The 23,343-nt window shown below is 42.7% G+C and overlaps 9 protein-coding genes across 9 annotated transcripts; 6 read left to right on the top strand and 3 right to left on the bottom strand.

The window, feature by feature from the left end:
* Nucleotides 1-463: 463 nt before the first annotated feature.
* I206_102923 (uncharacterized protein) lies at nt 464-1,115 on the top strand (the record flags this gene model as incomplete). The annotated part of the gene is made up of 2 exons (XM_019155024.1): nt 464-754; nt 819-1,115. The coding sequence occupies 2 exons, from the start codon at nt 464-466 to the stop codon at nt 1,113-1,115; spliced, it is 588 nt and encodes a 195-aa protein (XP_019012427.1).
* A 638-nt stretch (nt 1,116-1,753) lies between these two features.
* I206_102922 (uncharacterized protein) lies at nt 1,754-2,528 on the top strand (the record flags this gene model as incomplete). The annotated part of the gene is made up of 2 exons (XM_019155023.1): nt 1,754-2,077; nt 2,139-2,528. The coding sequence occupies 2 exons, from the start codon at nt 1,754-1,756 to the stop codon at nt 2,526-2,528; spliced, it is 714 nt and encodes a 237-aa protein (XP_019012426.1).
* A 783-nt stretch (nt 2,529-3,311) lies between these two features.
* On the top strand, nt 3,312-4,030 carry I206_102921 (uncharacterized protein; the record flags this gene model as incomplete). The annotated part of the gene is made up of 2 exons (XM_019155022.1): nt 3,312-3,638; nt 3,695-4,030. The coding sequence occupies 2 exons, from the start codon at nt 3,312-3,314 to the stop codon at nt 4,028-4,030; spliced, it is 663 nt and encodes a 220-aa protein (XP_019012425.1).
* Nucleotides 4,031-4,616: 586 nt separating this feature from the next.
* On the top strand, nt 4,617-6,276 carry I206_102920 (uncharacterized protein; the record flags this gene model as incomplete). Its single annotated transcript, XM_019155021.1, has 5 exons — nt 4,617-4,675; nt 4,744-5,471; nt 5,558-5,649; nt 5,726-6,111; nt 6,186-6,276. The coding sequence occupies 5 exons, from the start codon at nt 4,617-4,619 to the stop codon at nt 6,274-6,276; spliced, it is 1,356 nt and encodes a 451-aa protein (XP_019012424.1).
* A 153-nt stretch (nt 6,277-6,429) lies between these two features.
* I206_102919 (uncharacterized protein) lies at nt 6,430-7,388 on the bottom strand (the record flags this gene model as incomplete). The annotated part of the gene is made up of 5 exons (XM_019155020.1): nt 6,430-6,466; nt 6,570-6,877; nt 6,944-7,066; nt 7,164-7,213; nt 7,316-7,388. 5 exons carry the CDS (start codon nt 7,386-7,388, stop codon nt 6,430-6,432), a joined length of 591 nt encoding a protein of 196 aa, XP_019012423.1.
* Nucleotides 7,389-7,923: 535 nt separating this feature from the next.
* I206_102918 (uncharacterized protein) lies at nt 7,924-8,419 on the bottom strand (the record flags this gene model as incomplete). The annotated part of the gene is made up of 2 exons (XM_019155019.1): nt 7,924-8,130; nt 8,201-8,419. 2 exons carry the CDS (start codon nt 8,417-8,419, stop codon nt 7,924-7,926), a joined length of 426 nt encoding a protein of 141 aa, XP_019012422.1.
* A 679-nt stretch (nt 8,420-9,098) lies between these two features.
* On the top strand, nt 9,099-12,635 carry I206_102917 (uncharacterized protein; the record flags this gene model as incomplete). Its single annotated transcript, XM_070202656.1, has 10 exons — nt 9,099-9,277; nt 9,353-9,512; nt 9,592-10,027; nt 10,079-10,137; nt 10,192-10,287; nt 10,341-11,438; nt 11,495-11,671; nt 11,747-11,952; nt 12,014-12,127; nt 12,194-12,635. 10 exons carry the CDS (start codon nt 9,099-9,101, stop codon nt 12,633-12,635), a joined length of 2,967 nt encoding a protein of 988 aa, XP_070058757.1.
* Nucleotides 12,636-12,819: 184 nt separating this feature from the next.
* Nucleotides 12,820-14,508, bottom strand: I206_102916 (uncharacterized protein; the record flags this gene model as incomplete). The annotated part of the gene is made up of 5 exons (XM_019155017.1): nt 12,820-13,635; nt 13,697-13,756; nt 13,814-14,071; nt 14,129-14,248; nt 14,308-14,508. 5 exons carry the CDS (start codon nt 14,506-14,508, stop codon nt 12,820-12,822), a joined length of 1,455 nt encoding a protein of 484 aa, XP_019012420.1.
* A 952-nt stretch (nt 14,509-15,460) lies between these two features.
* On the top strand, nt 15,461-22,498 carry I206_102915 (uncharacterized protein; the record flags this gene model as incomplete). The annotated part of the gene is made up of 12 exons (XM_019155016.2): nt 15,461-15,813; nt 15,872-16,506; nt 16,562-17,001; nt 17,063-18,339; nt 18,397-19,857; nt 19,910-20,125; nt 20,185-20,909; nt 20,962-21,076; nt 21,129-21,491; nt 21,549-21,789; nt 21,848-22,333; nt 22,406-22,498. 12 exons carry the CDS (start codon nt 15,461-15,463, stop codon nt 22,496-22,498), a joined length of 6,405 nt encoding a protein of 2,134 aa, XP_019012419.2.
* Nucleotides 22,499-23,343: the final 845 nt, after the last annotated feature.

Here is a 23,343-nt window from a genome sequence, read left to right as displayed (position 1 = left end):
GCCGATATAGTTGAAGAAGATGCTGTGGTGCATCAGAAATGCGGTAAAAAAGGTCCAAATGCTTGTTAGCTGCAGAGAGGCGGATATTCATGAGGCTATCATAATGCATATGTAGGCCATATAGAAGCGATGCGATATGTTTACATCACCATGATGTCACAATGTGCACCTTTCATTTGTCTTTTGAAGAAACTACTTGTCAGATCTCTCCTTTGATCGTCAAGCCCCAGATGATGCCGGGCGGAACAAGGTATACAGTGGGTCAGCCATGAAGACGTCACTCCTGAACGTTCACTATAAAAAAATGGGAGAAGAAAAAGTATAGGATAGCTTAAAGGCCTATGCTTTGATTCTGCTCATATTCTGTATCTCTTAATTTGTCTTCGTTATCATAAGTAACGTTAGGTCACCTACATTTTCCTTTTCAACATTCATACCTGCTACTATAAGGTACGGTATCATTATGGTTCAACTTTCACACAACCTGACTTTGTGTATCACCGATTATCACACAGAAAAAGACACAGAAAAAGTCTACGACGTGACATTGCACCCTGGTAAATACATCAGATTAGGCCAAGATGACTTGTGGACTTCTTCGACTGATGGTAAAAGGGCATATTTGTCTATGAAACGGAGTGAGACCGAAAATGGGGAGAAGGAAGAAATCAGAAAATATCTTGAGATTGGAACAACATTTCATGTTGAGAATAGCTATCATGCAGTAATTGATACAGGGGAGGAGTCGGTGAAGGTGAGTCTTTGACAATGCAAGGGGTTTGTCAATGTCTGATGCTGATAATCCTTGATTATTCAAGAGATCCGACTACGGGAATGGACAAAAGGCATACTGTGTTGAACTTCTATCTGATGCGGGTGGCACCTTACTGGCTGAATCTTTTGACATTGACTTATTCGAAACAAGAGACATCGGGCCAGTGTCCATCAAAGCTACAACAAACGGGATTAAAATTGCTAAAACTGAGACTTATTTTCAACCTGATACGACCATCACAACTTATAAAACTCTTAGAGAGAATGAGACTCATTGGGTGCATAGTGGTTTTGCTATACACGTTGGAAGTATTGAATCTCAACCACATTGGAGGATCTGAGAGAGATGAAAGGGTAGAAGCGTCAGACTGTATGAGTTTACAAAGACTTAGTATTTGGCTAGGTGCCACAAAGTAGACTTCGTGTTCATCTCTGTTCTGTATACACCTAACATGCTTACCCCTTTTCAACGATATGTACTGTTCGAAGCAAACTCAAAGGGGTGTCGTCACGAAATGCTGACATCATGTCTATCCCTTGTCCCCTGGCTATTATTTCTCCTTTATTTTGCGTCATTGTTCTAGAACGTCGATAGGTAGAGTTCGATGAGTGCCACTGACGTTGAAGGGTACTTGGATTTTATCAATCCTTTCTCGGATTCATGCTCAGTGACGTACTGAACAAGGGACTGAACGATGAAACTCTCTATCATCCCATTCGAGCATCGTAAGGAAGTCGATAGCGATGATCATTGTCGATCTGACCTAACGGACAAACGTCTTTTGAAAGGATCCTTATTCGGTAGCTGAAAATAACAAAAGATAGGAGACCATTTCTAGCTCTTTGGCTGAATAACGACTCGACTGAGGATAGGGTATAAATACTCAGTGTTACCTCTGTTCGAGTTTCTTTTTTCGTAACATCAATACATCCTACAATCACTTCATTCCTATCCTTCTAAGTTGACCAATTTACGATAATGTCTGGATTCCCTACTCATTTCGAATCTTCTCAATCACCGAGAATGTATATGCCCGAGTATGTACAGTACGAATGGTCACGTCGCGGGGAGAAATATGTTAAAAGTGAACAAAATTGGCTTCATAGTGAACATAAAGTTGACAAAAACACTAAGTGTGATTCAACACCTAACGGGAGAGGTATCATTTTCAGATTCAGAGCAAGAAAAACTGAGAATGGTGAACTCGAAGATCACAGTCAAATTCTCTATTCGGGTGAACAGTATGAGGTTCCCAAATCACATAAGGTATCGGTCATCTCTGACACAAGGATACCTCCGCCAGTAAGTCTATTGAAAGATCGGAATGTGCTTTTGAGTTTTGCTAAGCGCTTTGAAAATGTAGGGATTGCGTTCCCCAGGTGCTACAGAAGAACTTCAGCGTGAAGGTTGGAGCGAACGCGCAAAGACCACACTTCTCGTTAAAACAGGTACAAAGGATTCGAGAGACGTCGGGACATTCGAGCTTAAACAGGAAGGTGAAACATGGGGATTTGGAGATCATTTTGCGAAAGTCATCAATGGAGGAGTCTCAGTCAGGACTCTATCATCCGTATCTGCCGATGACAATGTACCCAATCTCTTCGAATTCACAACGAGATTTCATACACCTGATGGAACAGTGATAGAATTAAAGGAAGATCGTGTTAAGCCTGGCAGGACTGAAACTTTCGCCAACGGTGATTACATCAGAGTCAAAGAGCCCAACGATGAGTCCGAGGGTACTGATCCCTGAGCTCTTCTTCGCGTTTTGTAGTCGTTCAGTAGTCATTGACCAATAGTTGATCATCATATCTATGTATTGTCGTGCTATGTCTTCTAATGCCATTGAGATATTGTTCATAAATGACTTGGGGATCGTGTGATGTCTGAAAGGTGACAAAGAGTTGAACGCTTCTTGAACATTCGAGTGACGGTGTATACAGTACAAAGACAATCATTGTGTCTACGAGCGAGATGTCCTTTGAAGGCATCGAGTTGACAACGATGATGACATTAAGCTGACAATCACGTCATTGAAAATCCTTTCATTGTTTCCAAGAAGGCGATGCCCTTTGTTACTTTGTCTTCAATGTCTGGCGAATGTTTTGCAAAATAGATTGAGATAAGAGTGGTAGGCGATAATCGAATGGTGGCTTCTACAGTATATATTTTTGGAGCCCCTCTATACACTCATTAAAAGCCCAGAGCAGAGTCGTTCGTATGGAGAGTTCTGCTAATGGACTATCGGACGTATCTGTGAAATTCGAGAACATACTTGGGACCGATCAAGCATTAGAGGAGTAACCAAGGAAAACGATCCGTTGTCCCCATATCTGTTGCACAAAGAGGATCAAAGGAAGGATTCTTCCAATACTTTTTTGTTGGTCTTCTTCCAAAAAAAAACCACTCGACTCGAATTGCCATAAATAGCTAGCATGCGCCCTCGCCCCCAATTTTCTGCACACATTCTAATAACTTTTCCCGAATCACAATCAATTTGGATCATTCATTTTTATCAACCAACAGATTTTGAGCAATGCCCCAGCCTTCTACCGAATTTGACCTCGGGACTACTCGCGTACATGCTCCTGAAGTAAAGTATGAATATTACGACCGAAACGGCCCCTTTACTGGTAGATTTCCCAATGGTTACAAATTGAGCGTTACTGGTAGATTCGACCTGGAGAATATTTCTTGTACTCCAGCATCTGTTGGATCCGTCACCCTCAGCTTTCCGGGTAGGAGGGAGACTGACGATGGTTCTGCTGAAGGACCTAATCAAGTGACTCTCTCAGCAGGGGAACAATGTGTAGTAGATGGTTTTTGCAGGGTAAGAGTGGTAGGGAAAACATCAGTTTCTTTGGTAAGTCATATGCCCGCGGTATCACGAAATTGGTTTCCTCGGCTGAGTGACCGTAGGCAAGAGTCCCTACTGAACTCTACCATATACTCAAAGATAATGATGACCGAATATTTTCTATAAAAACAACCAACAAAGGTTCGGAAGACGAACCTAAAATAGTAAAGACACGCGACCAGTTTTCCTTCGGGAACAACTACTTGGCATTTGTCACAAGGGATGGAGTAACGATCAGAACTGGTACGACTATAAATGATCATTCCAAGGAATGGGAAGATAAGTATACTGATCCTGATACCACAATCACCCAGAATTGTGTCAAACCTGGTCAAAAGAGGGATTTGGGCCATGGAGATTCCATCACAGTCGACGGGTATAAAGACGTCGAGGCGTAAGGATTTCTCAGGCGACTTTGTATCGCATCAAATTCCTCCTCGTATCTGATCATTGAACGGGATATTGGTATATATATATGTGTGTGTTATAGGTCAAAGATCATTGATACTTTTACAATGTAGATAATGTCAAGACAGTGGACGTATGAATTTCACTTGAATTTTTGACAGTGAAGATCGCTGGGCCGCGCCTCGTTCACATTCATGCAATATAATCTTGAGTTATGCTTTCGTGTCTGCTCTTCGGACGTGAGATTATACAGATAGTGCGTAGTATGACGAGCAGGAGAGCGTGAAGCGACAGATCAAATGAATGAAGTAATATGCGGTTACGCTTCAAGAATGGCTTTATATCCTCATTCTAATGTGAATTGTTCAAGCGATGCCTTTGCTGTTAAGCGCTTCTAAGCGCCGGATGAAATCGAATTAGATAAGACATTTCCCGATCGTCAATAATAGATATAACTGGGTCAATTTCATGCTTAAATTATACATATCGGTTCGTTTGATGTTATTGAAAACACTCAGACAGAACTTGTATAGCTCAGCAAGAAGTAATTCAAATATTGATATTACTCGTAGAACCATGTCTAATTTACTCAATTTCAGTGTCGCGCCTGCTGTAGAAGCAACAGAAGCACCACCGTGAGTTCTGCTCTTACTTTTACTTACGCGCTACTACAGTAACAATACTGACATGGAGAGCGAGATAGCATACCGAGAGCTCAAGCGTGGGGAGTTGAATATTTAGAAAATCCAACATATGGAGAATTATTAGGATTATCACAAGGTGTACCTAAATCAGCACCACATGAATCAGTTTTAAAAGCTTTATCAGAATTTTCGGCAGATCCATTATCAGCAAAATATGGACCTATATTAGGTGAAACAAAACTTAGAGAAGCATATGCTGAAGAAATTAAAATACAATATCAAATTAAAAATGGAGAAGGAAATGTAAAAGGAGAAGATATAGGAATTACAACAGGATGTAATATGGCTTTTTTAACTCTTATAATGGCATTATGTCCTCCAGGAAAATCATCTGTTTTAATTCCACTTCCATCTTATTTTAATCAAATGATGGTTTTTTCTTTACAATCTGTTAAACCAATTTTTATACCTTGTGATACTTTAAATTCATTTAAACCTTCAATCTCATCTGCAAGAGAATACCTTAATTCTTCTGATAGAAAAACTGAGAATGTTAAACCGAAAATGATTTGTTTAGTTTCACCTAATAATCCTACCGGAAGTGTATATTCACATGAAGAAATTAAAGAATGGTATGAACTTGCCAAAGAGTTCAAATTAGCTTTAATATTGGATGAAACTTATAGAGATTTTGTGGAAGATGATAATGGGGATAGAGGAATACCGCATAGATTGTTTGAAGAAGCAGATTGGAGAGAAACTTTAGTCAGTCTAGGTAGTTTTAGTAGTAAGTGGAGTTTGTCTCTCTTAGAATTTCTACGGCTGGATTGGATTTGGCAAGATGCATTGCTAATGACTTCTCGATTTGCTTAGAGGGGTATAGGATACCGGGTCACAGATTAGGTAGCATAATAGCTGGTCCCGCTTTACTGAAACACCTAACAACGATATGTGATTGTATGCAAGTGAGTTTCATAATTAATCCATGATGACATTGAGAATTATACATGGGTAATATTGATCTAACTTCGGCTTTACCAGATTTGCGCACCAAGACCACCTCAAATAGCTCTATCTACTCTCCTTCCTTCCCTTCGTCCGGATCTCGCTGAATCTTCAAAAGCATTATCGAAACGAAGAAATCTGTTTAAAGAAGTGGTAAATTCTGTTGAAGGTTGGAATGTTGTCTCGATAGGAGGTTATTTTGCCTATGTCTCTTTCCCTTCTGATTACACTTTCGCATCATCTACAATAGGTTTGAAAAGAAAGAAATTAGGTAGTGAAGATATAGCAAAGATTTTAGCTACTAGAATTGGAGTTGTAACTTTACCTGGAAGTTTCTTCATGCCTCCTACTTCAGATGACGAGGTTTGGGAGAATGATGTATTGAAAGGTGGTGAGATTTTGAAGGAAGATAAATGGTTAAGGTGAGTTCTTCAATATGTCTGTGAGGATTGTTATCAGATCAAAGACTCATTTCTATCTATCATATCTCTTATAGGTTCGCGGTCGCAAATGTGGAAGATGACGTAGTGATCAAACTTGGACCCCGGCTGAAGGAAATGAATAAATTGATGGGCATGGGAGAATAGGAAATTGCCGTTTGATATCCAAAATCAGTGTCAGTTTACTGGAGCGGCAGGTCACGTTTCCGTTGTATCAAGATTATAGGTATAATAATGCATCTGTCACACAAGTCGTTTGACCGATCCGATGCTACATGATTTGAGGACGTGATACAAGACTTATACTGTACCTTGGGACTGCTTTTCCAACATTCGTCTGCCATATCGCAACATATCAGCTGATGTACTGTGGGAGTTGCGACAATCGAGCCTGAAGGACAATGAGAGAAAAACACCGAGATTAGAATGATATGACTCACCTTCTGGCCTCCAAAATCATCTTCTCCTTCCTCTCCTTCAATCCCATTTCCCGTTTCTCCTTACTATCCTCCCATTTGCCCTTGTCGTCGAAGCTATCAACGCTACTAGGCGTCGATGTACCTGAGTCGACCTCCTTTTCTTTACCTTTATGGGAAGGTATACGAGAGGCCAAGTTGTAACGATCAATGAGGGACGAATTCTTGGTATTTGCCGATTTGTTTGTCGAATTGGCTGAGTTTGCATTGACCGGAACGGGACCTGTAGATGCTGGGAGTAAAGAAGCTGGGATCGAGAAATTGGGTGGAGGCTATGGTGAGAGGAAGATATCAGATAATGCCAGATAATAAATGAATATAGATGGTATATAGCTTACAGCTTGTAGGGTACCTCTTTCTAAAATCTCCTCCGAAGTAGCTTGAGCACTCCTTGTTCTAGATAAAGAGTATATTATATTTGGTATGGGAACATGGGGGAATGCTCCATGTACTGTTTCGACCTACGCATATTCGTTAGCGATCATATGCTCACCGTTCAGGCTTCGTTGTTAAGAGTCTATCGATGCTGAGTTGATGCAGACGTAGAAATGGACTCACCATCGATGGCGTAACTCCCCGGATGCCGCCTTGTGTGTTGTCACCTGATTCTGGATCAACAGAAACCATCAGCCTTCGCAGCATTACTGGATAACAGGTAAAGTGACCCGTTGTTGATGCCTTCTATTTGGTTATTCGGATTTTGCACTCACTGTTACTGGTGAACCATCTAACCAAAAAATAGATGGCCGCTATTATGATTATAGTGGGTACGATATCTTCCATATTCGCGATGTCAACTCTATTCGTAGTTCGTTTTGACAGACTCAGCAAGATGCACGTATGTTAAACTCGACTGATTGGATTGAAGTGGTGATTGAGGCGATTAATGGGAAACGCAAGAGACTTTGACAAGCAAAATGAAAGAAAGGAAAAGTAAAGAAGGTAAAGGAAAGGAGGATGAGGTCGTGAGATCAACAAATCGAATCGCTCTTAGCCGAACTTTGGTAGAGTGGCGAATGTTGGCAAGTGGCATGCGATTGACCACCACCACGACCTAAACAGTCACTGTGCGAATCCGTCAACGGCAGCTGTGCTTGGGAGTGTCACGTATAAATATGATGCACGTCCAACCAATGTGAGCTGTACTTCAATTTCATACGGTTTCAAATGTCCTTGTCATACATACAACTCTTCCGGCGGGATCACCCATACTCATGCGATAGATACTCTACAAAATACAATGTCCGGAGGTGTATTACAGAGAGATATTCGAGTAGAACTAAGGGCCAGCTACTACTTCAAGACGGATAAGAAGCCGTCAAGCCCAAAGATTATCATTATCGAAATAATAATTCCAGGTTTTCATATCACCACAACTCTTCTCATCATGAAGGCATTGGCCAGTTGGACAAGCAATTTGAGCAGCTTCAGCACTACGTCCATTAGCAGTTTGTATAGCGAAAGGATCAAAAGCGATGGTGAAAGTTTCATATCCCCTGAATTGACTAGATATCTTGGCTCCACACTCCATTCAGGCAATTTCAAAATTAATTTGTCAGACAAATCCCACAATTCATGGTAGTAGACTAACTCACGTTGAGAGAATATTTATCATTTACTTCCAGCTTAAAAACTTTCTCTGTTGGATGCATGGCTTCGTCTTCGTTCCAATGGAAGTTGTTTGTCTCTCCAATGAATTTTGTATCTCCCATTACATTAACAACGATATTGGCATCTGTTGGACCTTTTGAATCTTCAGCAAGAATACCTGCTAAGGACATCAACGTGAGAAGAAGGGTAGACTTGACAAACATGGTCCAAGAATTTGCGAAGTGATACTGGACTTATTAACTGATGAAGTTTACTGATCAACAGAAACAAGGTATGTATTCGATTTACTGTATGACAATCAGTGAATGCTTCAGAAAAGACTCCATAAAATCCTGGTTTTTGCAGCTTGAATAGCTTGACAGGCGCCTTAGAGATAGTCTTACCAGTTCTAGGCCGGAGGTGCGCGATGGAGTTCTACTTTGAATTGAAAGACTCCTTAAGGAGTGATTGCCCTCCTCATTTTATTGGGTTACGGAAAATGAAAGGATCATTTAGTCCCTCTGTCACTGTGTTAAAAAGCATCGGGCATGGCTTCGGCCTACATGAGCCATGAGATTGGTGTTACTTTTGTCAGCGGTGTTCTGGCTGATGAGGGATTATCCTAACACTCATCATGATGCATGATGCTGTGTCACATTCTTAAGCCTTGCATATCTATCTCACCATCGACAAGTCAACCGAAGACACCAGCTGCCACGTGGCATCGGCAGTTGAAGAAAGTTAAACGCGTCCGAAAGTCGCATCAACATGAGCAACACGCTTCATGTATTTTTTGCTTTCTTCTTTGACAATGCAGCTCGATCCAGTATGAACAGACATCGCGGACGAGACTGAAATTAGCTGTTTCAACCTCCAGAGCGATGTCAAGTCTGGCTGCGGATAATGGCACAACCTACTTTGAAAGGGCTCACCCAGCAACTGGTCCAAGCGCTAATACCCGAATTGAAGGATGATCGACCTACAATAATCAAGTACACATCTCGAGTAGTCAAAGATATCAAGGCAGACGTAATTGGTACCTCAAGAAAAGAATGGCCGGATATCAGGAATGCCTTGTATGGGTGAGCTCACATGCTAACTCCCGGTTTTTTCTATAAAGTGTGAAAAGTTGACAAAGGCTTGATTACGTGGAGTAGTTTGTCACAAACGGCCAAAATTCGAGTCCAAGATGATTTAGCAGAAGCTTTGGAAAAGAATCTTGAAAATCTTGAAAGATGCCGAAGGCAGGGCGAAACACGTTGGAACGATGAGGGCGAATTGGATATGAGGAATTTACCGCAATATGTCCATTTGCTTGTAAGCTTTACTTCCATCTCCTACAATTCACTATACCTGCTTCGCGAGCCAGCTGATTAAATTTCTGATGATCATTTAGCTCAACTTGGCTGGGATCCCCTCTGTATCTACTCAAGACTTCGCCTATGCATATTTAAACCGAGTTCCGCCCTCAGGCCCGACTGCAGATCAGATATTGTACCAACAGATTATGGAAGAAGAACCGTTTGATGCAGGAGAAGAATGGGATGAAGAGGTTCATTCAGGATGGTCAGACTCAGATGACGAATTAGAACAAGTATACAGATCAGACCAGTGGGATAGTCCCGAAGAAGAGGATATTAGGACGCCTAGCTCAGCTATCATCAGAACACAACGGAAAAAAGAGGAAGAGTATAGACGAAATGAAGCGGAAGAAGATCGGAGGCAGGAGGCTTTGGAAGTTGTTCGAGGTTTGAAAGATCAGTATTGGAATACACCTGGATCCATTAGAGAGTTTGATCATGGCCTTTATGGCTGGAAAGATTTGATCACTCGTATGTTTCTCCATATCATTGTTTTGACCTTGTCGCTGACGAAGAACTCAGAGGGACGCACAGCATCGTTGGCGAGCACGATGAGCAAGAGAATGATGACCGTGCGAAAGGTGAGTCACGCCCAAGCCCAGCAATGGATGGTGTCTGACATGTGCTTCGATCAGGCGATCTCTTCTGCTCAGTTGCAGCGAGAAATACTTTTTATACTGTCAGGAAGATCTGGAATCATTTTTGAGTTCTCTGCGGACGGAACATGTGATGTAGATACGATCAATTCTTTTCCTGTGCGAAATTGAAACTGACTTCAACTCAGATATTGCCTGATCATCCCTTAGTCGACTATCTCTCTCCATCCAGTCTTTCGAGTCTCCTTAATACATTTAAGGTGTTTGCGCAGCAGGCAGCCGATATCCGCGCATTCGTCAATCAGACTTTCCGATCTAGTATAAAACCCACTCCCGATAAGCCCAACTCGAGAGCTACCGGGCCGTCCAGAACCGAACAAGCCTTCGCGGAAGCCTGTCAAGGGATATCTATCAAACTTGATAGATGGCTATCCGATCTCGAAGCTTCATTCACTTTGGGCAGTAGTCCCGCTTCGTCTTCAAAATCAGTATCTGGGGGTTCAAGCGCTTCTACTCCTTCTCTGCTTTTGCTAGAGCTGGAAGCTAGCTACGCTCACATGCTGGATTATCTTAATTCATTTATCCCACATTCAAGCAATTCCACCGTTCTACTAAATCTGATATATTCCGCAATACAAAATCATCGAAATCATTCGAACGATCCCCATCGTCATTTTCTGTTGCATTTATTCATCAAGACTGCTAAGCCGACCTGGAATGTGCTTGGAGAATGGCTTCACCATGGTATGCCTGTACCATCTAGCCTCACCAATTCAGAAGAAATATACTCGGCCACACTTGATGAAGGGAAAGAGAGACTTTTAGAGCAGGAGTTTTTCATCAAACGAGATAGGGATGTCAGTTGGGCAGACGAAGATTTCTATGAGTGTGGTTTCGTAGTCGCCGACAATGGTTGGCCTGATTGGATAGGTCATGATATGGGAATTCTAATTCTGGAATCTGGGAAAGCCAAAGGATTGCTCAGAAGTTTGGGTACAAGTGTAAATACTGAAGACTCTTGGCCGAGCTTGGATCAGCTTCTGGATGGCCAAAGACTATCTCTGATATCCCAAAGCGGAAATGAGACCGAGGGAACGCTGCCATTCGATATAATGGAATGCGTAGCGGATCATATTAGACCTATCTGCCAAATCACACAATATCAGTTACGCAGAGTAATAGATGAAGAATGCGGTTTAGAAGCGCACTTAGATGCTATCGAGGGTTTATACTTTAATCGTGGATTTAGCGTCATTGATGAATGGTGTCAGCTTCTGTTTAATAAGGTGAGATCAGTCTCGTTCCTCCTCCTCTCTCTCATCATCTGACAGCCGCCGAACAGGTATCGAAAAAAGAAAAGTGGTCAGATTTTCACACTTTGACCAGTACATTTCGAGATACAATAGAAGAAGAACAAGCGGGATGGATGAACCCGGGTGCTATTCGCATACGTACTGTTCGATCAGCTGGCGCATTCGTCGGACCAAGGGCTCTATGTGTGATAAGAGCGGATTATGAGGTGTGTTTAACTTGTTCTCGTCTTCAATCAAAGCCTTGAATCTCATGACTGATGATTGCAATGTGGGAAACACAGGTGCCATTCCCTCTCTCACAACTTATTTCGGCTACGTCTATCGAGCTGCGAGCTGAAATCTTTACTTTCATCCTTCAACTACGTTCGGCGCGGTATCTACTTTCTCAGACCAAGTTGCTGGACCGGGCGGCTCTAAGTGAAACAGCTGAACAAACAGATACTCGGTCAATGCGGAAGATGAGACAGAAATTGACCTGGATAGTCGAGTAAGTTACCGTCTGCTCGCGTGTCCATAACGAAATGCTGAATCTCATCGTGCGATTACAGTACAATATATATTTGGCTGACAGATCGAGTGATCGAAGTGGAGAATAACGAATATAGAAGGCAGCTTAGCGATATGACTAGCTTGAGCTCCATGATCGCTTTGGAATTGGAATAGTGAGTCCATACATATTTTCTTGTCCGAGACTCATAACACGCAACGCTCATCATTGACCTGAGTAGTACTCGCAAATTGAGAAAATATGCTTTCCAACATACATCAACTTCCGAAATTTACGAATACATTCAAGATATCTTCGATATGACCTACACTTTATCTGAGTGTTTCAATTCCTATATTGTCCAGCAGCCCGCTCAATCACAAACGGCGACTAAACGGCAAGAGGACTTTGTGACTCGTCGTAGACCTCGACCGCGTCCCAAACAAAGACATACGAATCGAGCCGATTCTTCAGATGAAGATGAGGATGATCAGGTTCCGAAAGAAGCGTCTATATCGTTCATTGAGCTCGGTCTTGATGCGCGAATGAGAAGGATGGGCAAGGATTTAGATAATCTTGTACAGCAAATCAAAGAAGAAGTTGATGATCTCAGTATGGAATCGATAGAAGAGGAAGGAGGTAGATGGGGAATGTTAGCTTTTGCTTTGGAAGATTGGAAGTGAATGTCATAAAATATGTATACTAGGGTTGTATCGCATGCCGAATTATGTAACAATAGATGTTGATCAGGCAACAATATAAGTCATTTGGGCTGGCTAGGGGTAATTGGCATCTTTGAGAGGTATACTAGGTACTTAGATATAAATGGTATTCAAAAAGTTATGCGTAAGTCAATTTCTTAAATGACTATAAGACACGATTTAAACCATTTGTACCTTCACCTAATCCACCAAGAATATCTTTACCTTTTCCAGCACCAAGTAAATCACCTAGTTGAGGAACAACATCTGAACCTTGAGGAAATTTCCCATCCTTGTTTAATCCTAATCCATTTACACCGGATAAACCACCAAGATCTCTACCTAGTAAACCATTATGACTATAAGGACCACTTGTAATATATTCGTTATCATTATTCAAATTCACAGCGGCTTTTACTTCTGCTATAATATTTGAGGTCTGTCCAATAGGTATAATCTCACCATTTGGTTTTCTAATGAATTCTGGATAATTTTGATTCGCTTTGAAACTTGAAAGTAAATTACCATTATTTAATAAATCCCTTTTCAAATTTAAGATATTATTCTTGTTTTTATATAATGAGTTAGGACCATAATAAGGTTCATCACCTTCATCAACATTTAATTGAGCTTCTAGATCAGCTATTACCCCAGAAGTTGATTCAGATTGAATGGATCCATTAGGATTATAGTTATATTTTGATGTACCTTCTGATTCGTCGATTATAGGTAATTCGTTTACACTTAAATCACGTTTATTTATGGAATGATCGAGTAATTGAGTAAGTGTTCGAACTCCTCCATCTACTTCGTTTCCATCTGGTGCATTGTGCAATAAGCCATTTCTCTTGTATTGAGCTTGATTGATATGATCAACGTCAACAAGAGCCTCACCGTCTACGATGTCGTCTGTCGGAAGGACTGCATGACGGGTAGGACCGGGTCCGCAATTATAGCAATCCTCATATCCGGTAAGGGTGTCCTGTTGGTATATATTTGTCAGAAGAAGACCAAACACAAGAGTAAAGAGAGTGGTGGCTTACAAGTACGTCACCTACAATACCGGTACCATGGCTGTTTCTCTTGGAGACATTGAGCTCGGACTGAAGATTGAGCCATGAGCTTGAGTGTCTTACTTGAGTCTGTCAACGAAAGCTCACCAGAACACAGAAATCATTCTGCCAGAATCCAGGTTGACCATTGACCCAGCATGGAGCCTCACTGCGGATTGGTACTCCGTTGGGAAGACCATTGTCGAAGAAAGTATGACCATTATCAACATCTGCAATAAGATTTAGATCAACTAGATCACAAAGTCCATTTTGATCGTAGTATCCTCTTCTATCGTTTATCCAGCATTCTTGACCACCTTGGAAAGGGATGAAATCTTTCTTATTGAGACTAAGATCGAGGTTGGCCTATAATTATGGATGAGCTAATAATTCTGAGGACAAAGATGTGAGATTATGACTGACGAGTACACATGTAGCATCTCGCCAGATTCCCGGTTGACCATTGAGATTACATGGTTGGCCTTGCGCATGAATGGACCGATGAGATGGAACATGTCGATTGTTGTCCACATTGAGGGCCGCCTTCAAGATAGAATAAGTATAATAACTTGGTCAACAAAGTGGAATTGATGTGAACTTACAAGTACACAAATATCGTCCTTCAAGGTACCTTGTAAGCCATTTTGCCAACAAGGAGTGTGATGAGCATTACTATCAGGGTGATTATAAAATCTCGAAGCAAGTTGTTCGGATTGTTTGACAGCTGGCATAGGTAAGGGAGCCGCTCTGACGAAAGAGGAAAGGATAGAAAAGAGAATAACAGTAGAAGTTAAAGTAAACATATTGTTCTATGTTGTTTTTGTTTAGTATTTTAAATGTTTAAATGGGAAAAATCGATAAAATCGAAAGAAAAGTATAATTTATGAATAGGTAATTGAACGAGTGCTCTGTCGAAGAGAAAAGCTGTAAATGTAATATAAAAAAAAATCGGAGCACCCGGCTAGAAAAATGTTAAAGTAAAATAGCGAAGTGAATGTAAAAAGTTTGAAAATCTGAAAATCAAGCTGTAGTTATAAACGAAAATCAAAAGTGAAGTGAAGAATAGGAAGTTGCACAGTGTTTAAGAATAGTATATATACCATAGTTAGGATCGACATAATTTCAGGATGATCCTGATATGAACACAATTTGGACTAAATTGGAATATCGTCTAGTCTAGTCAGAATTCGATCGACAAATTCCATTCAGATTTCCAAGGAGCTATTCGAACGGCTTGGTTCATAGTCATATGCCTCCTTGGGCAAGTATTTTGACGATCAGCCTTCCATTGGGAGACCTTTGAACATCACTCGGCTATTTTTCGTCGAGTAGTTCGAAGGTGACTTATAGCCAGATCGATTTGAAATGGTCGAACTGTCCTGAATTAGGCTTTCAAACTCTTGAAATGATATTATAGGTCACGTAATAAGTTCAGATCCTCATTTGGAATACATACCTGTCCAATTAGAGGTGTACCCCAGCAGCACTTACCTTATATATCGTTTGTTAATGTAAAAGGTGGAATGTATCTTGATCTTGAATGAGCTTGAATTTGTTCGCTTAAGGTATTTACTTCCGACGGAGATTACCGTTATTTTGAAAATGAGATTCAACTTTACCATGATGAAGATCGTTGATTTCCTCTTCCTTCCTTGACGACAAGCATACTTGATCAGGTATTCCAGCTGGACAACACCAATACCACTACTATACGTAGGCTCACATCAATCGTGTTTCGGATGATTACGCGAAAGAATGTCCGATGACCCAATCCTCGCCAAAGAGGTGGGTGCAGTCCTTAAATCGCGAGCGTCTAGTCAAGAGAAACCTTCAGATAGCGACTTATTACCAGTCTACCGTTACCTTGTACCTTCCAGTACAGCTTCGTCATCAAGCTCAACATCTAAAGTCGACAAAGAGACTCACTGGTATTGCAAAAAAGCCAAGTCGGCTCTGCATAAAGAATCAGCAACATATCTAATCTTTTTATTCGCTTTTCAACGACAAGGTACTTCAAAAGCATGGGTTGATAGATTGGAAGAAGTCTTATTGAGTTGTGAAGGTTGCGCGAGGGCTTTTGGAGGAGCTAGACGTAAACTCGGATCCAAGTAAGCTATCTCGCAGACGAAATGGTCGGCTTTCAAATCGCTAACGATACCTTATTAGGTATTTGTCAAAATGGCCTTCACAAGTCAGAGTTAACTTTTTTGCGGCTGTGGATAAATGGCAATCTACTCTCATCCTTAATCAAATCAAAGAAGCTTCCAAAACAGCGTACGGCACCACTTCTTTCTCTTCTACTCCAGAACTGTATACTCTCACCCGCCCCATGCTTCAGCTCCTGTTAAGCGAACCATCCCTGATCGACCCAGAAAAGGGGCTCAACAGCGCCGAATTGTCCTCATCCTTAGATAAAGCTATAGCTTCCTCAGCAGTGACATCTGCAATCACTTCCTCAGGTGTATCAACTCTTCTTGTCCACCTGCTATCCTCACCAATCGAAGTCCGACGCAAATGGGCTATATCACAACTTGCATCATCTTCCCGACGATCATTACCTTTCGACGAATGGTGCTCACTTGGAATAGGTCAGGAGATACAGAGTCTGTACAGCGATGATGTTCAGATTGATGGAAAGGACCGTTGGGTTGCCGTGAGCGCAATATTAACGGCAGGAGTACTGAACACGGAGACTGTAGAGAAAGGTCTATTGGGTGGTCAACTTGAGGAGGATCCAAAAGGAAGAAAGAATAGGGGATTGATGTCCGCTCTCAGTGCTTTGCTTGGCAGTGACGTGCCATGTGAGTATATTGATGCTCATCTTGCTGTTCCTACCATTGCCTGACCTATTCATAGATTTTCCTGAAGTCTTATCCTGTTTTTCCACTCTGCTGAATATATGCCCAAATCAACATATATGGTCATTTGACACCTCGCCTGATCGTCCGCACACCCTGTTCTCAGAAATTCGGTCGAATCCCGCTTTTCAATACTTGATCGAAACCCGTTATCAAGACAGCCCGGCTGACATGAACGCCATTTTACCGGAATGGTCAGAAAAATTAGATAAAGGTAAAGGCAAAAGCAGCGAAAGCTCCGAATCCCTCGATTGGATAAGGAATTTCCTGGTGTCGTTAGTCGATCTCGAAAAAGGCGACATCGTCATTACGGATGGCAAGAAGACAAGCGGTTTCTCCGAGGCCCTTGCACTTGCCATGAATTTTACATTTCAAGAGATGCAGCATACTCGGCTTGCTGGAAGTCTACGAGCGGCCGCTGCAACTGCTGGCTTTGAAGTAGGTCCATCGTTCCTGGTTCGTGTTAAAACGTCCCGAGTCGCTGATATTGTGTGACTAGTCTTTGATAGCAGTGCACCAAGCAATATCGTCCGAAGACGTCACGATGGTGATCACACTCAACTCTACCCTAGATCTGCACGCCCACTTCATCACTACGGTGGCTCTACGGCACAAAGATTATCCCCTTCCAATATGGTCCCAAGCCCGTTCCAGGGCTAGTGATCTTCTCGTTACCTTCTTCTCCGCTGATGGAGAATCAACAGTCCAAAGCGTTCTTGCGATGGCAACAATGTCGCATGCTGAAAAGAAAAGATTGCAACGGAAAAAGAGGAACAAAGGGGACGTTGCAGCAGCTGTACGTGTTGAGCGTTTGCCTCATGCTTGCATCAATAAGGAGTTGTGGAATATGGCGTATGAGGCTCTGTCGCCGAGCGATGTAGTAGGAGCGGCGATAATAATCAGATCTATGGCGCCTTTCTCTCATTTAGAAGTCATAGATAGGCAGAATTCATGGAAATATGAAGGACTGGAAGAAGTAGTTAAGAAAGAAGAATGGGTTGATACAATTCGTTCGGTCAACTCGACTATCAAGGGAAGTCGAGAAGCATTTCCTCGAGCTATTGAATCATTAGCAATGGGCCTAGACCCAGAATATGTCAAGTCACTTTGGAATCAGCCTGGTGTACCCAAAGCAGTCACAATGTTGCTTCTTTCGCCCGACGACGAGGTCCACACACCCATCATTACCCTTATTCAACAAACTTACGAAGATGTGGATGATCGAGCAGACTGTTTCCGAGCTCTATTACAGAATCACCCTGATATGACCATGGATGGTCTTACCGAATTTTTGCGAACCTTTATTCAAACAGCGACCTACACACCCGAATCATGCTCCTTGGCGAAATGGCTTGTAAGATGTTTCCACGACGTACTCGAAGCCTTATGTACAGGCTCAGCATCCTCAGAAGCTCTGCTACAGACCACACAATTTCTCACATCTTTCGCGGACGGGAAAGGCATGGCCAAACGTATAGAAGAGTTATGGCATCTTATGACTACATCTCTCGCGTTAATCTTCAAGCGGACTTTAGACTGGGCACCGCTGTTTGAGAACGAAGTCATGGTTGATTGGATGCGAGACGCTTTGATCTTCGGTAGACAGATGACTGACCATATCAGAGCGTTCGAAGGAGCCGTTCTAGGACAAAGTGGGAACAGGAGTTTTGAGGATGTGCTCGAATCCCCTGTCAAAGTTACATCTGTAGGGAAGAAAATGGCAAGACAGCTGGAGATGGTTTTGACGGATTTGATATTATGGCTGAGACTTACCGAGTAAGTGTAATACCTTGCCTCAGGCAGACATGAGGCATACTGATTTGCACCATGCAGTGTTGAAACCCTTTTCCAAACGCATCAACTTATCAAAACTATTCTCGATCGAATATCCCGTTCTGTTCCCGATCTTTCGAAGAACCCTGTCCTTGAGCGGACTCTGCAAGAGATAGATAAATTCTGTCGCAAATCCTCGAAAAGTTATACCAGTAGACTCACAGATGATCGTCTCTCCGAATTATCCGAATTGTTGATTGGATTCAATCTAACCGATCAAGATGAGATCCAATTCGTCAAGCAGGTATCCGGCACATCAACGCATGAACCTGAGAGGATCAAATCCAAGCCTACCGTCCGAAATGCCTTCGAAGAAATGATGAAAGCTTCGGGCAAAACTCCTCCGGCGAAGGAGAAAGCTAAACCTAGCGGTCCACCACCAAAGGTCATTGACGTGGATGACTTCGATGACGACTTCCTCGATAACTTGTCTTCCACTGATTTGGATATTATCGAGAAGCGTGCCAAGATCACCGCAAAAGATGGTAAACCCACGACGGCAGTTAAGCCTAGGCTACCAGGGCAATTGTCAACTTCTGCCAGGCCTCAAATCCCGTCCAACAAGATCCATGTGGATCTTACCCACAGAGCCGTACCTAAAACCACTTCAGCTTTCACCTCTAAGTTTATGCGAGAAATGAAGTCACAGCATAACCAAGAGAGGAAGAGGGAGATTGGCGGTATCGTACCCAAGTTGCCTGCTCCTTCTGCGCTCGGATCAGGTCTTGGGGTATATACTGGCCCTAGAGCGAAGACGGTCCAACCCGTAGACAGTGGATCAAGCGCATCGGAATCGTCGGATGACGAAAAAGGCGCAATGTCCAATCTGGTTGCCAAACAAAAACCTCTACCTCAGATAAAACCAGTAGAGAAACGGTCAATCAAAATCATCGGCTCGGATACATCGGATATGCTACGTCGGAACGAAGAAAAGAGAGCCAAAGCTCATGCTACCAAGATGAGATTGAAACCTGATCTGAACCCTCTGTATCGGTATGTTTTATCTTGGAACCCCGATCACAAAGGTTCGACAGCTCCTCATGGGGAGAAATATGCTCCAACTTTGTCGAATATGAGGAATGTTCCTACCGCTTTTGGAAGTGCCCTACAATACGAACAAGTTATGCTCCCCCTTTACCTACAAGAACTCTGGTCACAATGTATCAAAGAGGATAACGTGTCAATGAAAGGAACCGTACAAGTCGAAGTATCTTCAAGGCAATATGAAGATGATTTTATCGAGATTGATTTGACTGTCGCTGGGCCTGCTGGAGACTTCTTTGCGAACGAGACTGATGTGGTGATTCTCCGACAACCTGGAAATTCCAATGCGATTTTCGCTAAAGTGCAAGCATATAAGAGGAAACCGAAGGAAATCGCTATCAAAGTCAGAATCATGGCGAGTATGGATCAGAGGGAATTGTCCGGAAGGTCTAAGTGGCAACTGAAAAAGCATCTTTCGTAAGTATTTTACTCGATCAAATTGATCATGGCTAATGGCCGTGATGAGTAGGCTGAGTACCGCTATACGAGAATTCGCAGCACTGAAGGGTTTGCCATATTACGAATCAGCCCTTCTTCAAGATGCTCTTGCTGGCAGAAGTGCACCTATGCCTGGATTAGCTTTGGACGATATCGAGGATGCCATGAAGTCGTATGATGTCAATGAGCCGCAGGCGAAGGCTATCTTGGGTGCCACTCATGTAAAAGGGTTTGCTTTGATTCAAGGGTCAGTCTTTCAAGCTAGTTTACGTCGTCCCGTACTGATGTTTGAATGGCATGCAATAGTCCGCCTGGTACAGGTAAAACGAAAACCATCAGTGGCTTAGTCGGAAAATGGATGTCGGAAAGACGAACACCGATGTCCGTTGATGGTAGACCACCTCCGAAGCCCAAACTTCTTGTTTGTGCACCGAGTAATGCAGCTATCGACGAGGTTTGTAAACGTCTCATACTAGGTGTACCAAGCTCAAGTGGAATCCGGTTGAGTCCTACTATCGTTCGTATCGGAATTGACTCTTCAGTAAATATCGCCGTCAAAGATGTATCCCTTGATAGTCTGGTTGAAGCTCGAGTCAACGCGGAAACAAATGGAAAGGATGGCGGAAGTGAATATGCTAGGTTACAATCTGAATTAGATAGTGTCAAGCAGCAAATCAAGGATAAACAGGAACAACTTCGCTTGGTACAGAATCACGAAGAGAAGCGGAAAGTAGTCGAGAATGATTACCATGCTTTAGTTACTAGGCGTACTCAACTCGGTCAAGCTGCTTCCAGAGCAAAGGATGCCGCTCGAGATGCTACAAGACATCTGGATGGAGCTAGACGAGCTGCGAAAGAACAGATACTCAACGAAGCTGATATAATCTGTGCGACCCTTTCTGGAGCTGGCCAAGATACTCTTGCTGCTCATATTTTCGAAACTGTAATCATCGATGAAGCTGCTCAAGCTATAGAGATGAGTTGTTTGATACCCCTGAAATATGGTTGTAAACGGTGTATCATGGTTGGAGGTCAGTGTTTCTTCTCTCCGCAAGATGCATTATTTGCTGAAGAATATTATAGATCCCAATCAATTACCGCCTACGACGTTCAGTGTCGAAGCTGATAGATATCACTATAACGAATCGTTGTTCGTCCGAATGACCAAGAATAAGGCTTCTCAAGTATCTCTGTTGAGGTAAGCAGATATCTAGCAATTCTGCGAGCGTAAAAGCTGACAGAATCGATAGCATCCAATATCGAATGCACCCTTTTATATCCGAATTGCCTTCGAAAGTGTTCTATAATGGTCAATTGAAAGACGGTCCTGATATGGCCAGGAAAACAACTGCGGTATGGCATCAACGTAATGTGTTTGGTCCATACAGATTTTTCAACGTCAACGGGCACGAAGAAAAAGCCGGAACTTCCACTAAAAATACTGCTGAAGCTTTAGCTGCTGTTGATCTTTATAAGAGGCTCAATATGGATTATGGAATGAAGATCAACCTTTCGATGAGGATTGGAGTTATTTCGATGTACAAGGAGCAACTATGGGAATTGAGGAGGAGGTTCACTGAAGCTTTCGGAGGGACGATTCTCGAGACTATAGAGTGAGTAAACCTGAATCCGATTTGATGTTAGACCGATATTTAACGATGAGGTTTCAGCTTTAACACTGTAGACGGGTTTCAAGGTCAAGAGAAAGATATCATTATCCTTTCATGTGTGCGATCAGGACCCAACCTTCGTACGATTGGTTTCTTGAAGGACGCAAGACGTATGAACGTTGCTCTTACTCGTGCCAAGAGCTCTTTGTTCGTTTTCGGCAACGGTCCGACGCTGGAACGAAGCGATGAAAGGTGGAAAACCATTGTTGGCGATGCTCGAGAAAGAGGCTTTCTCATAGATGTGAGTTGAATGATATGCCAGTACAAGGCTGGATCTAATCCTGTTCACCCGCTCATAGTACACCTCATCCACCTTCGGACCGGAAGCACTTGACCCGCCACCACCGAAGAAGAAGAAGAAAGAGCGCTTGTCAAACGGTGATTCGAAATCACATTCAATCGCCGCACCCGCTTCTCCTGACAGCCTTTTACCTCCGAAAGCACTCGCTGCCGAAATCAACACAATCAAGCGTAAAGCAAGTGTCGACGCGATCGGGGATGAGAAGAAGAGGATCGTGCCCAATGGTCCCGGACCCGATGCAGACTATAAGAATTTTTCACCTATCGATCCCAAGTCAACCAAGCCGATAGCCGTACCAGTACCAAAGACGAACGGTGTCGCAAATGGCGATCACGACAATCAAATAGTACCTCGACCTCGAACGACGACTACTGAAGCGTCAATCAACCCTCAATCCCGGCCTCATGCGCCCAAGGGACCAGCTCCCCCTCCTCCACCTCCGCAAAGAACAGCGGAAGATGCCTTGTTTATAAAAAAGAAAAAGGTGAGCCAGCGAACCATGTTCATTGGTCCTTGATGACATTCGAATTGACCATGGTTACTCCTCCTTCTGCAGAAACCCAATAGACCCGGTAATACAGGTCCGAGTTCAGCTCCGGCGCCAAACGTACGAGCGGCGATGAATCAACGATTTGGCGCTCGACCCTAGGTCCCCCTCCTATAGACCTGTCCATGTTTAGCAACTACCACACCAAAATAGCATACATACAAACAATATTAGCATAGCCGGTCAATTGTCTCGACTAGCCACATTCACACTCATATTCAGTTAAATAGTTATCAACACATGTATCTTAGCATGTCACCTAGACCACATCTGTTGAGCGGAGCCAATATGCTTAAACTGATGGGTATCAGCGGAATTGTCAACAATGAATACGGTCGAACAAGATTCGATTCAGTGTTCACCACCCTCATGATACAATTAGTGGTAAATAAGACGCGAGTCTATTTAGCTTAAACTTTATCTATGAAACTGAATGGGAATTGATATCAACGAGGTTTCACTTAATTGACTTTTCTAGGTTTTCATTTGTATCAGACGGACGGGTCACACGGACTCGTTAAGATAACTTGAGTATGGGCAAGAAAATCAATACATGGTACGGACGGTATAAACAAGCTTCTAAGGTTCGAATTGATGACTAATGAATCAGAGCCTATTCATGATCTGAATCCGAATCACCCGATCCCAAATCCACCTCGCTCGCTTATATTCCTAAAATTGCTGGATTGTCTCTATGTGCGTTATAAGGAGCCAGGTCCCTTCTCCTACATTCGGGCCTGGATGTATCACCTTTATCTTAATGTGCGGCCGGCGGCTTGAGGAACGAGACACTTTTGTAAACGTAAGCCAATCATAACCTTATCAAGCAATCTCGATGGGATCCTACCGGATGAAGCATTTGTCAGGCAAACTTTTGGGATGGCAATAGCTTAAAATTCTAATTTGATCCCAAAGATTCAAACGGTCTATTCTCGGTGTTGTTTGAA

This window comes from Kwoniella pini, chromosome 3 (assembly GCF_000512605.2).
Source record: "Kwoniella pini CBS 10737 chromosome 3, complete sequence".
NCBI classification, from domain to species: Eukaryota; Fungi; Basidiomycota; class Tremellomycetes; order Tremellales; family Cryptococcaceae; genus Kwoniella; species Kwoniella pini.
This window is presented reverse-complemented; position numbering and strand designations above follow the sequence as displayed.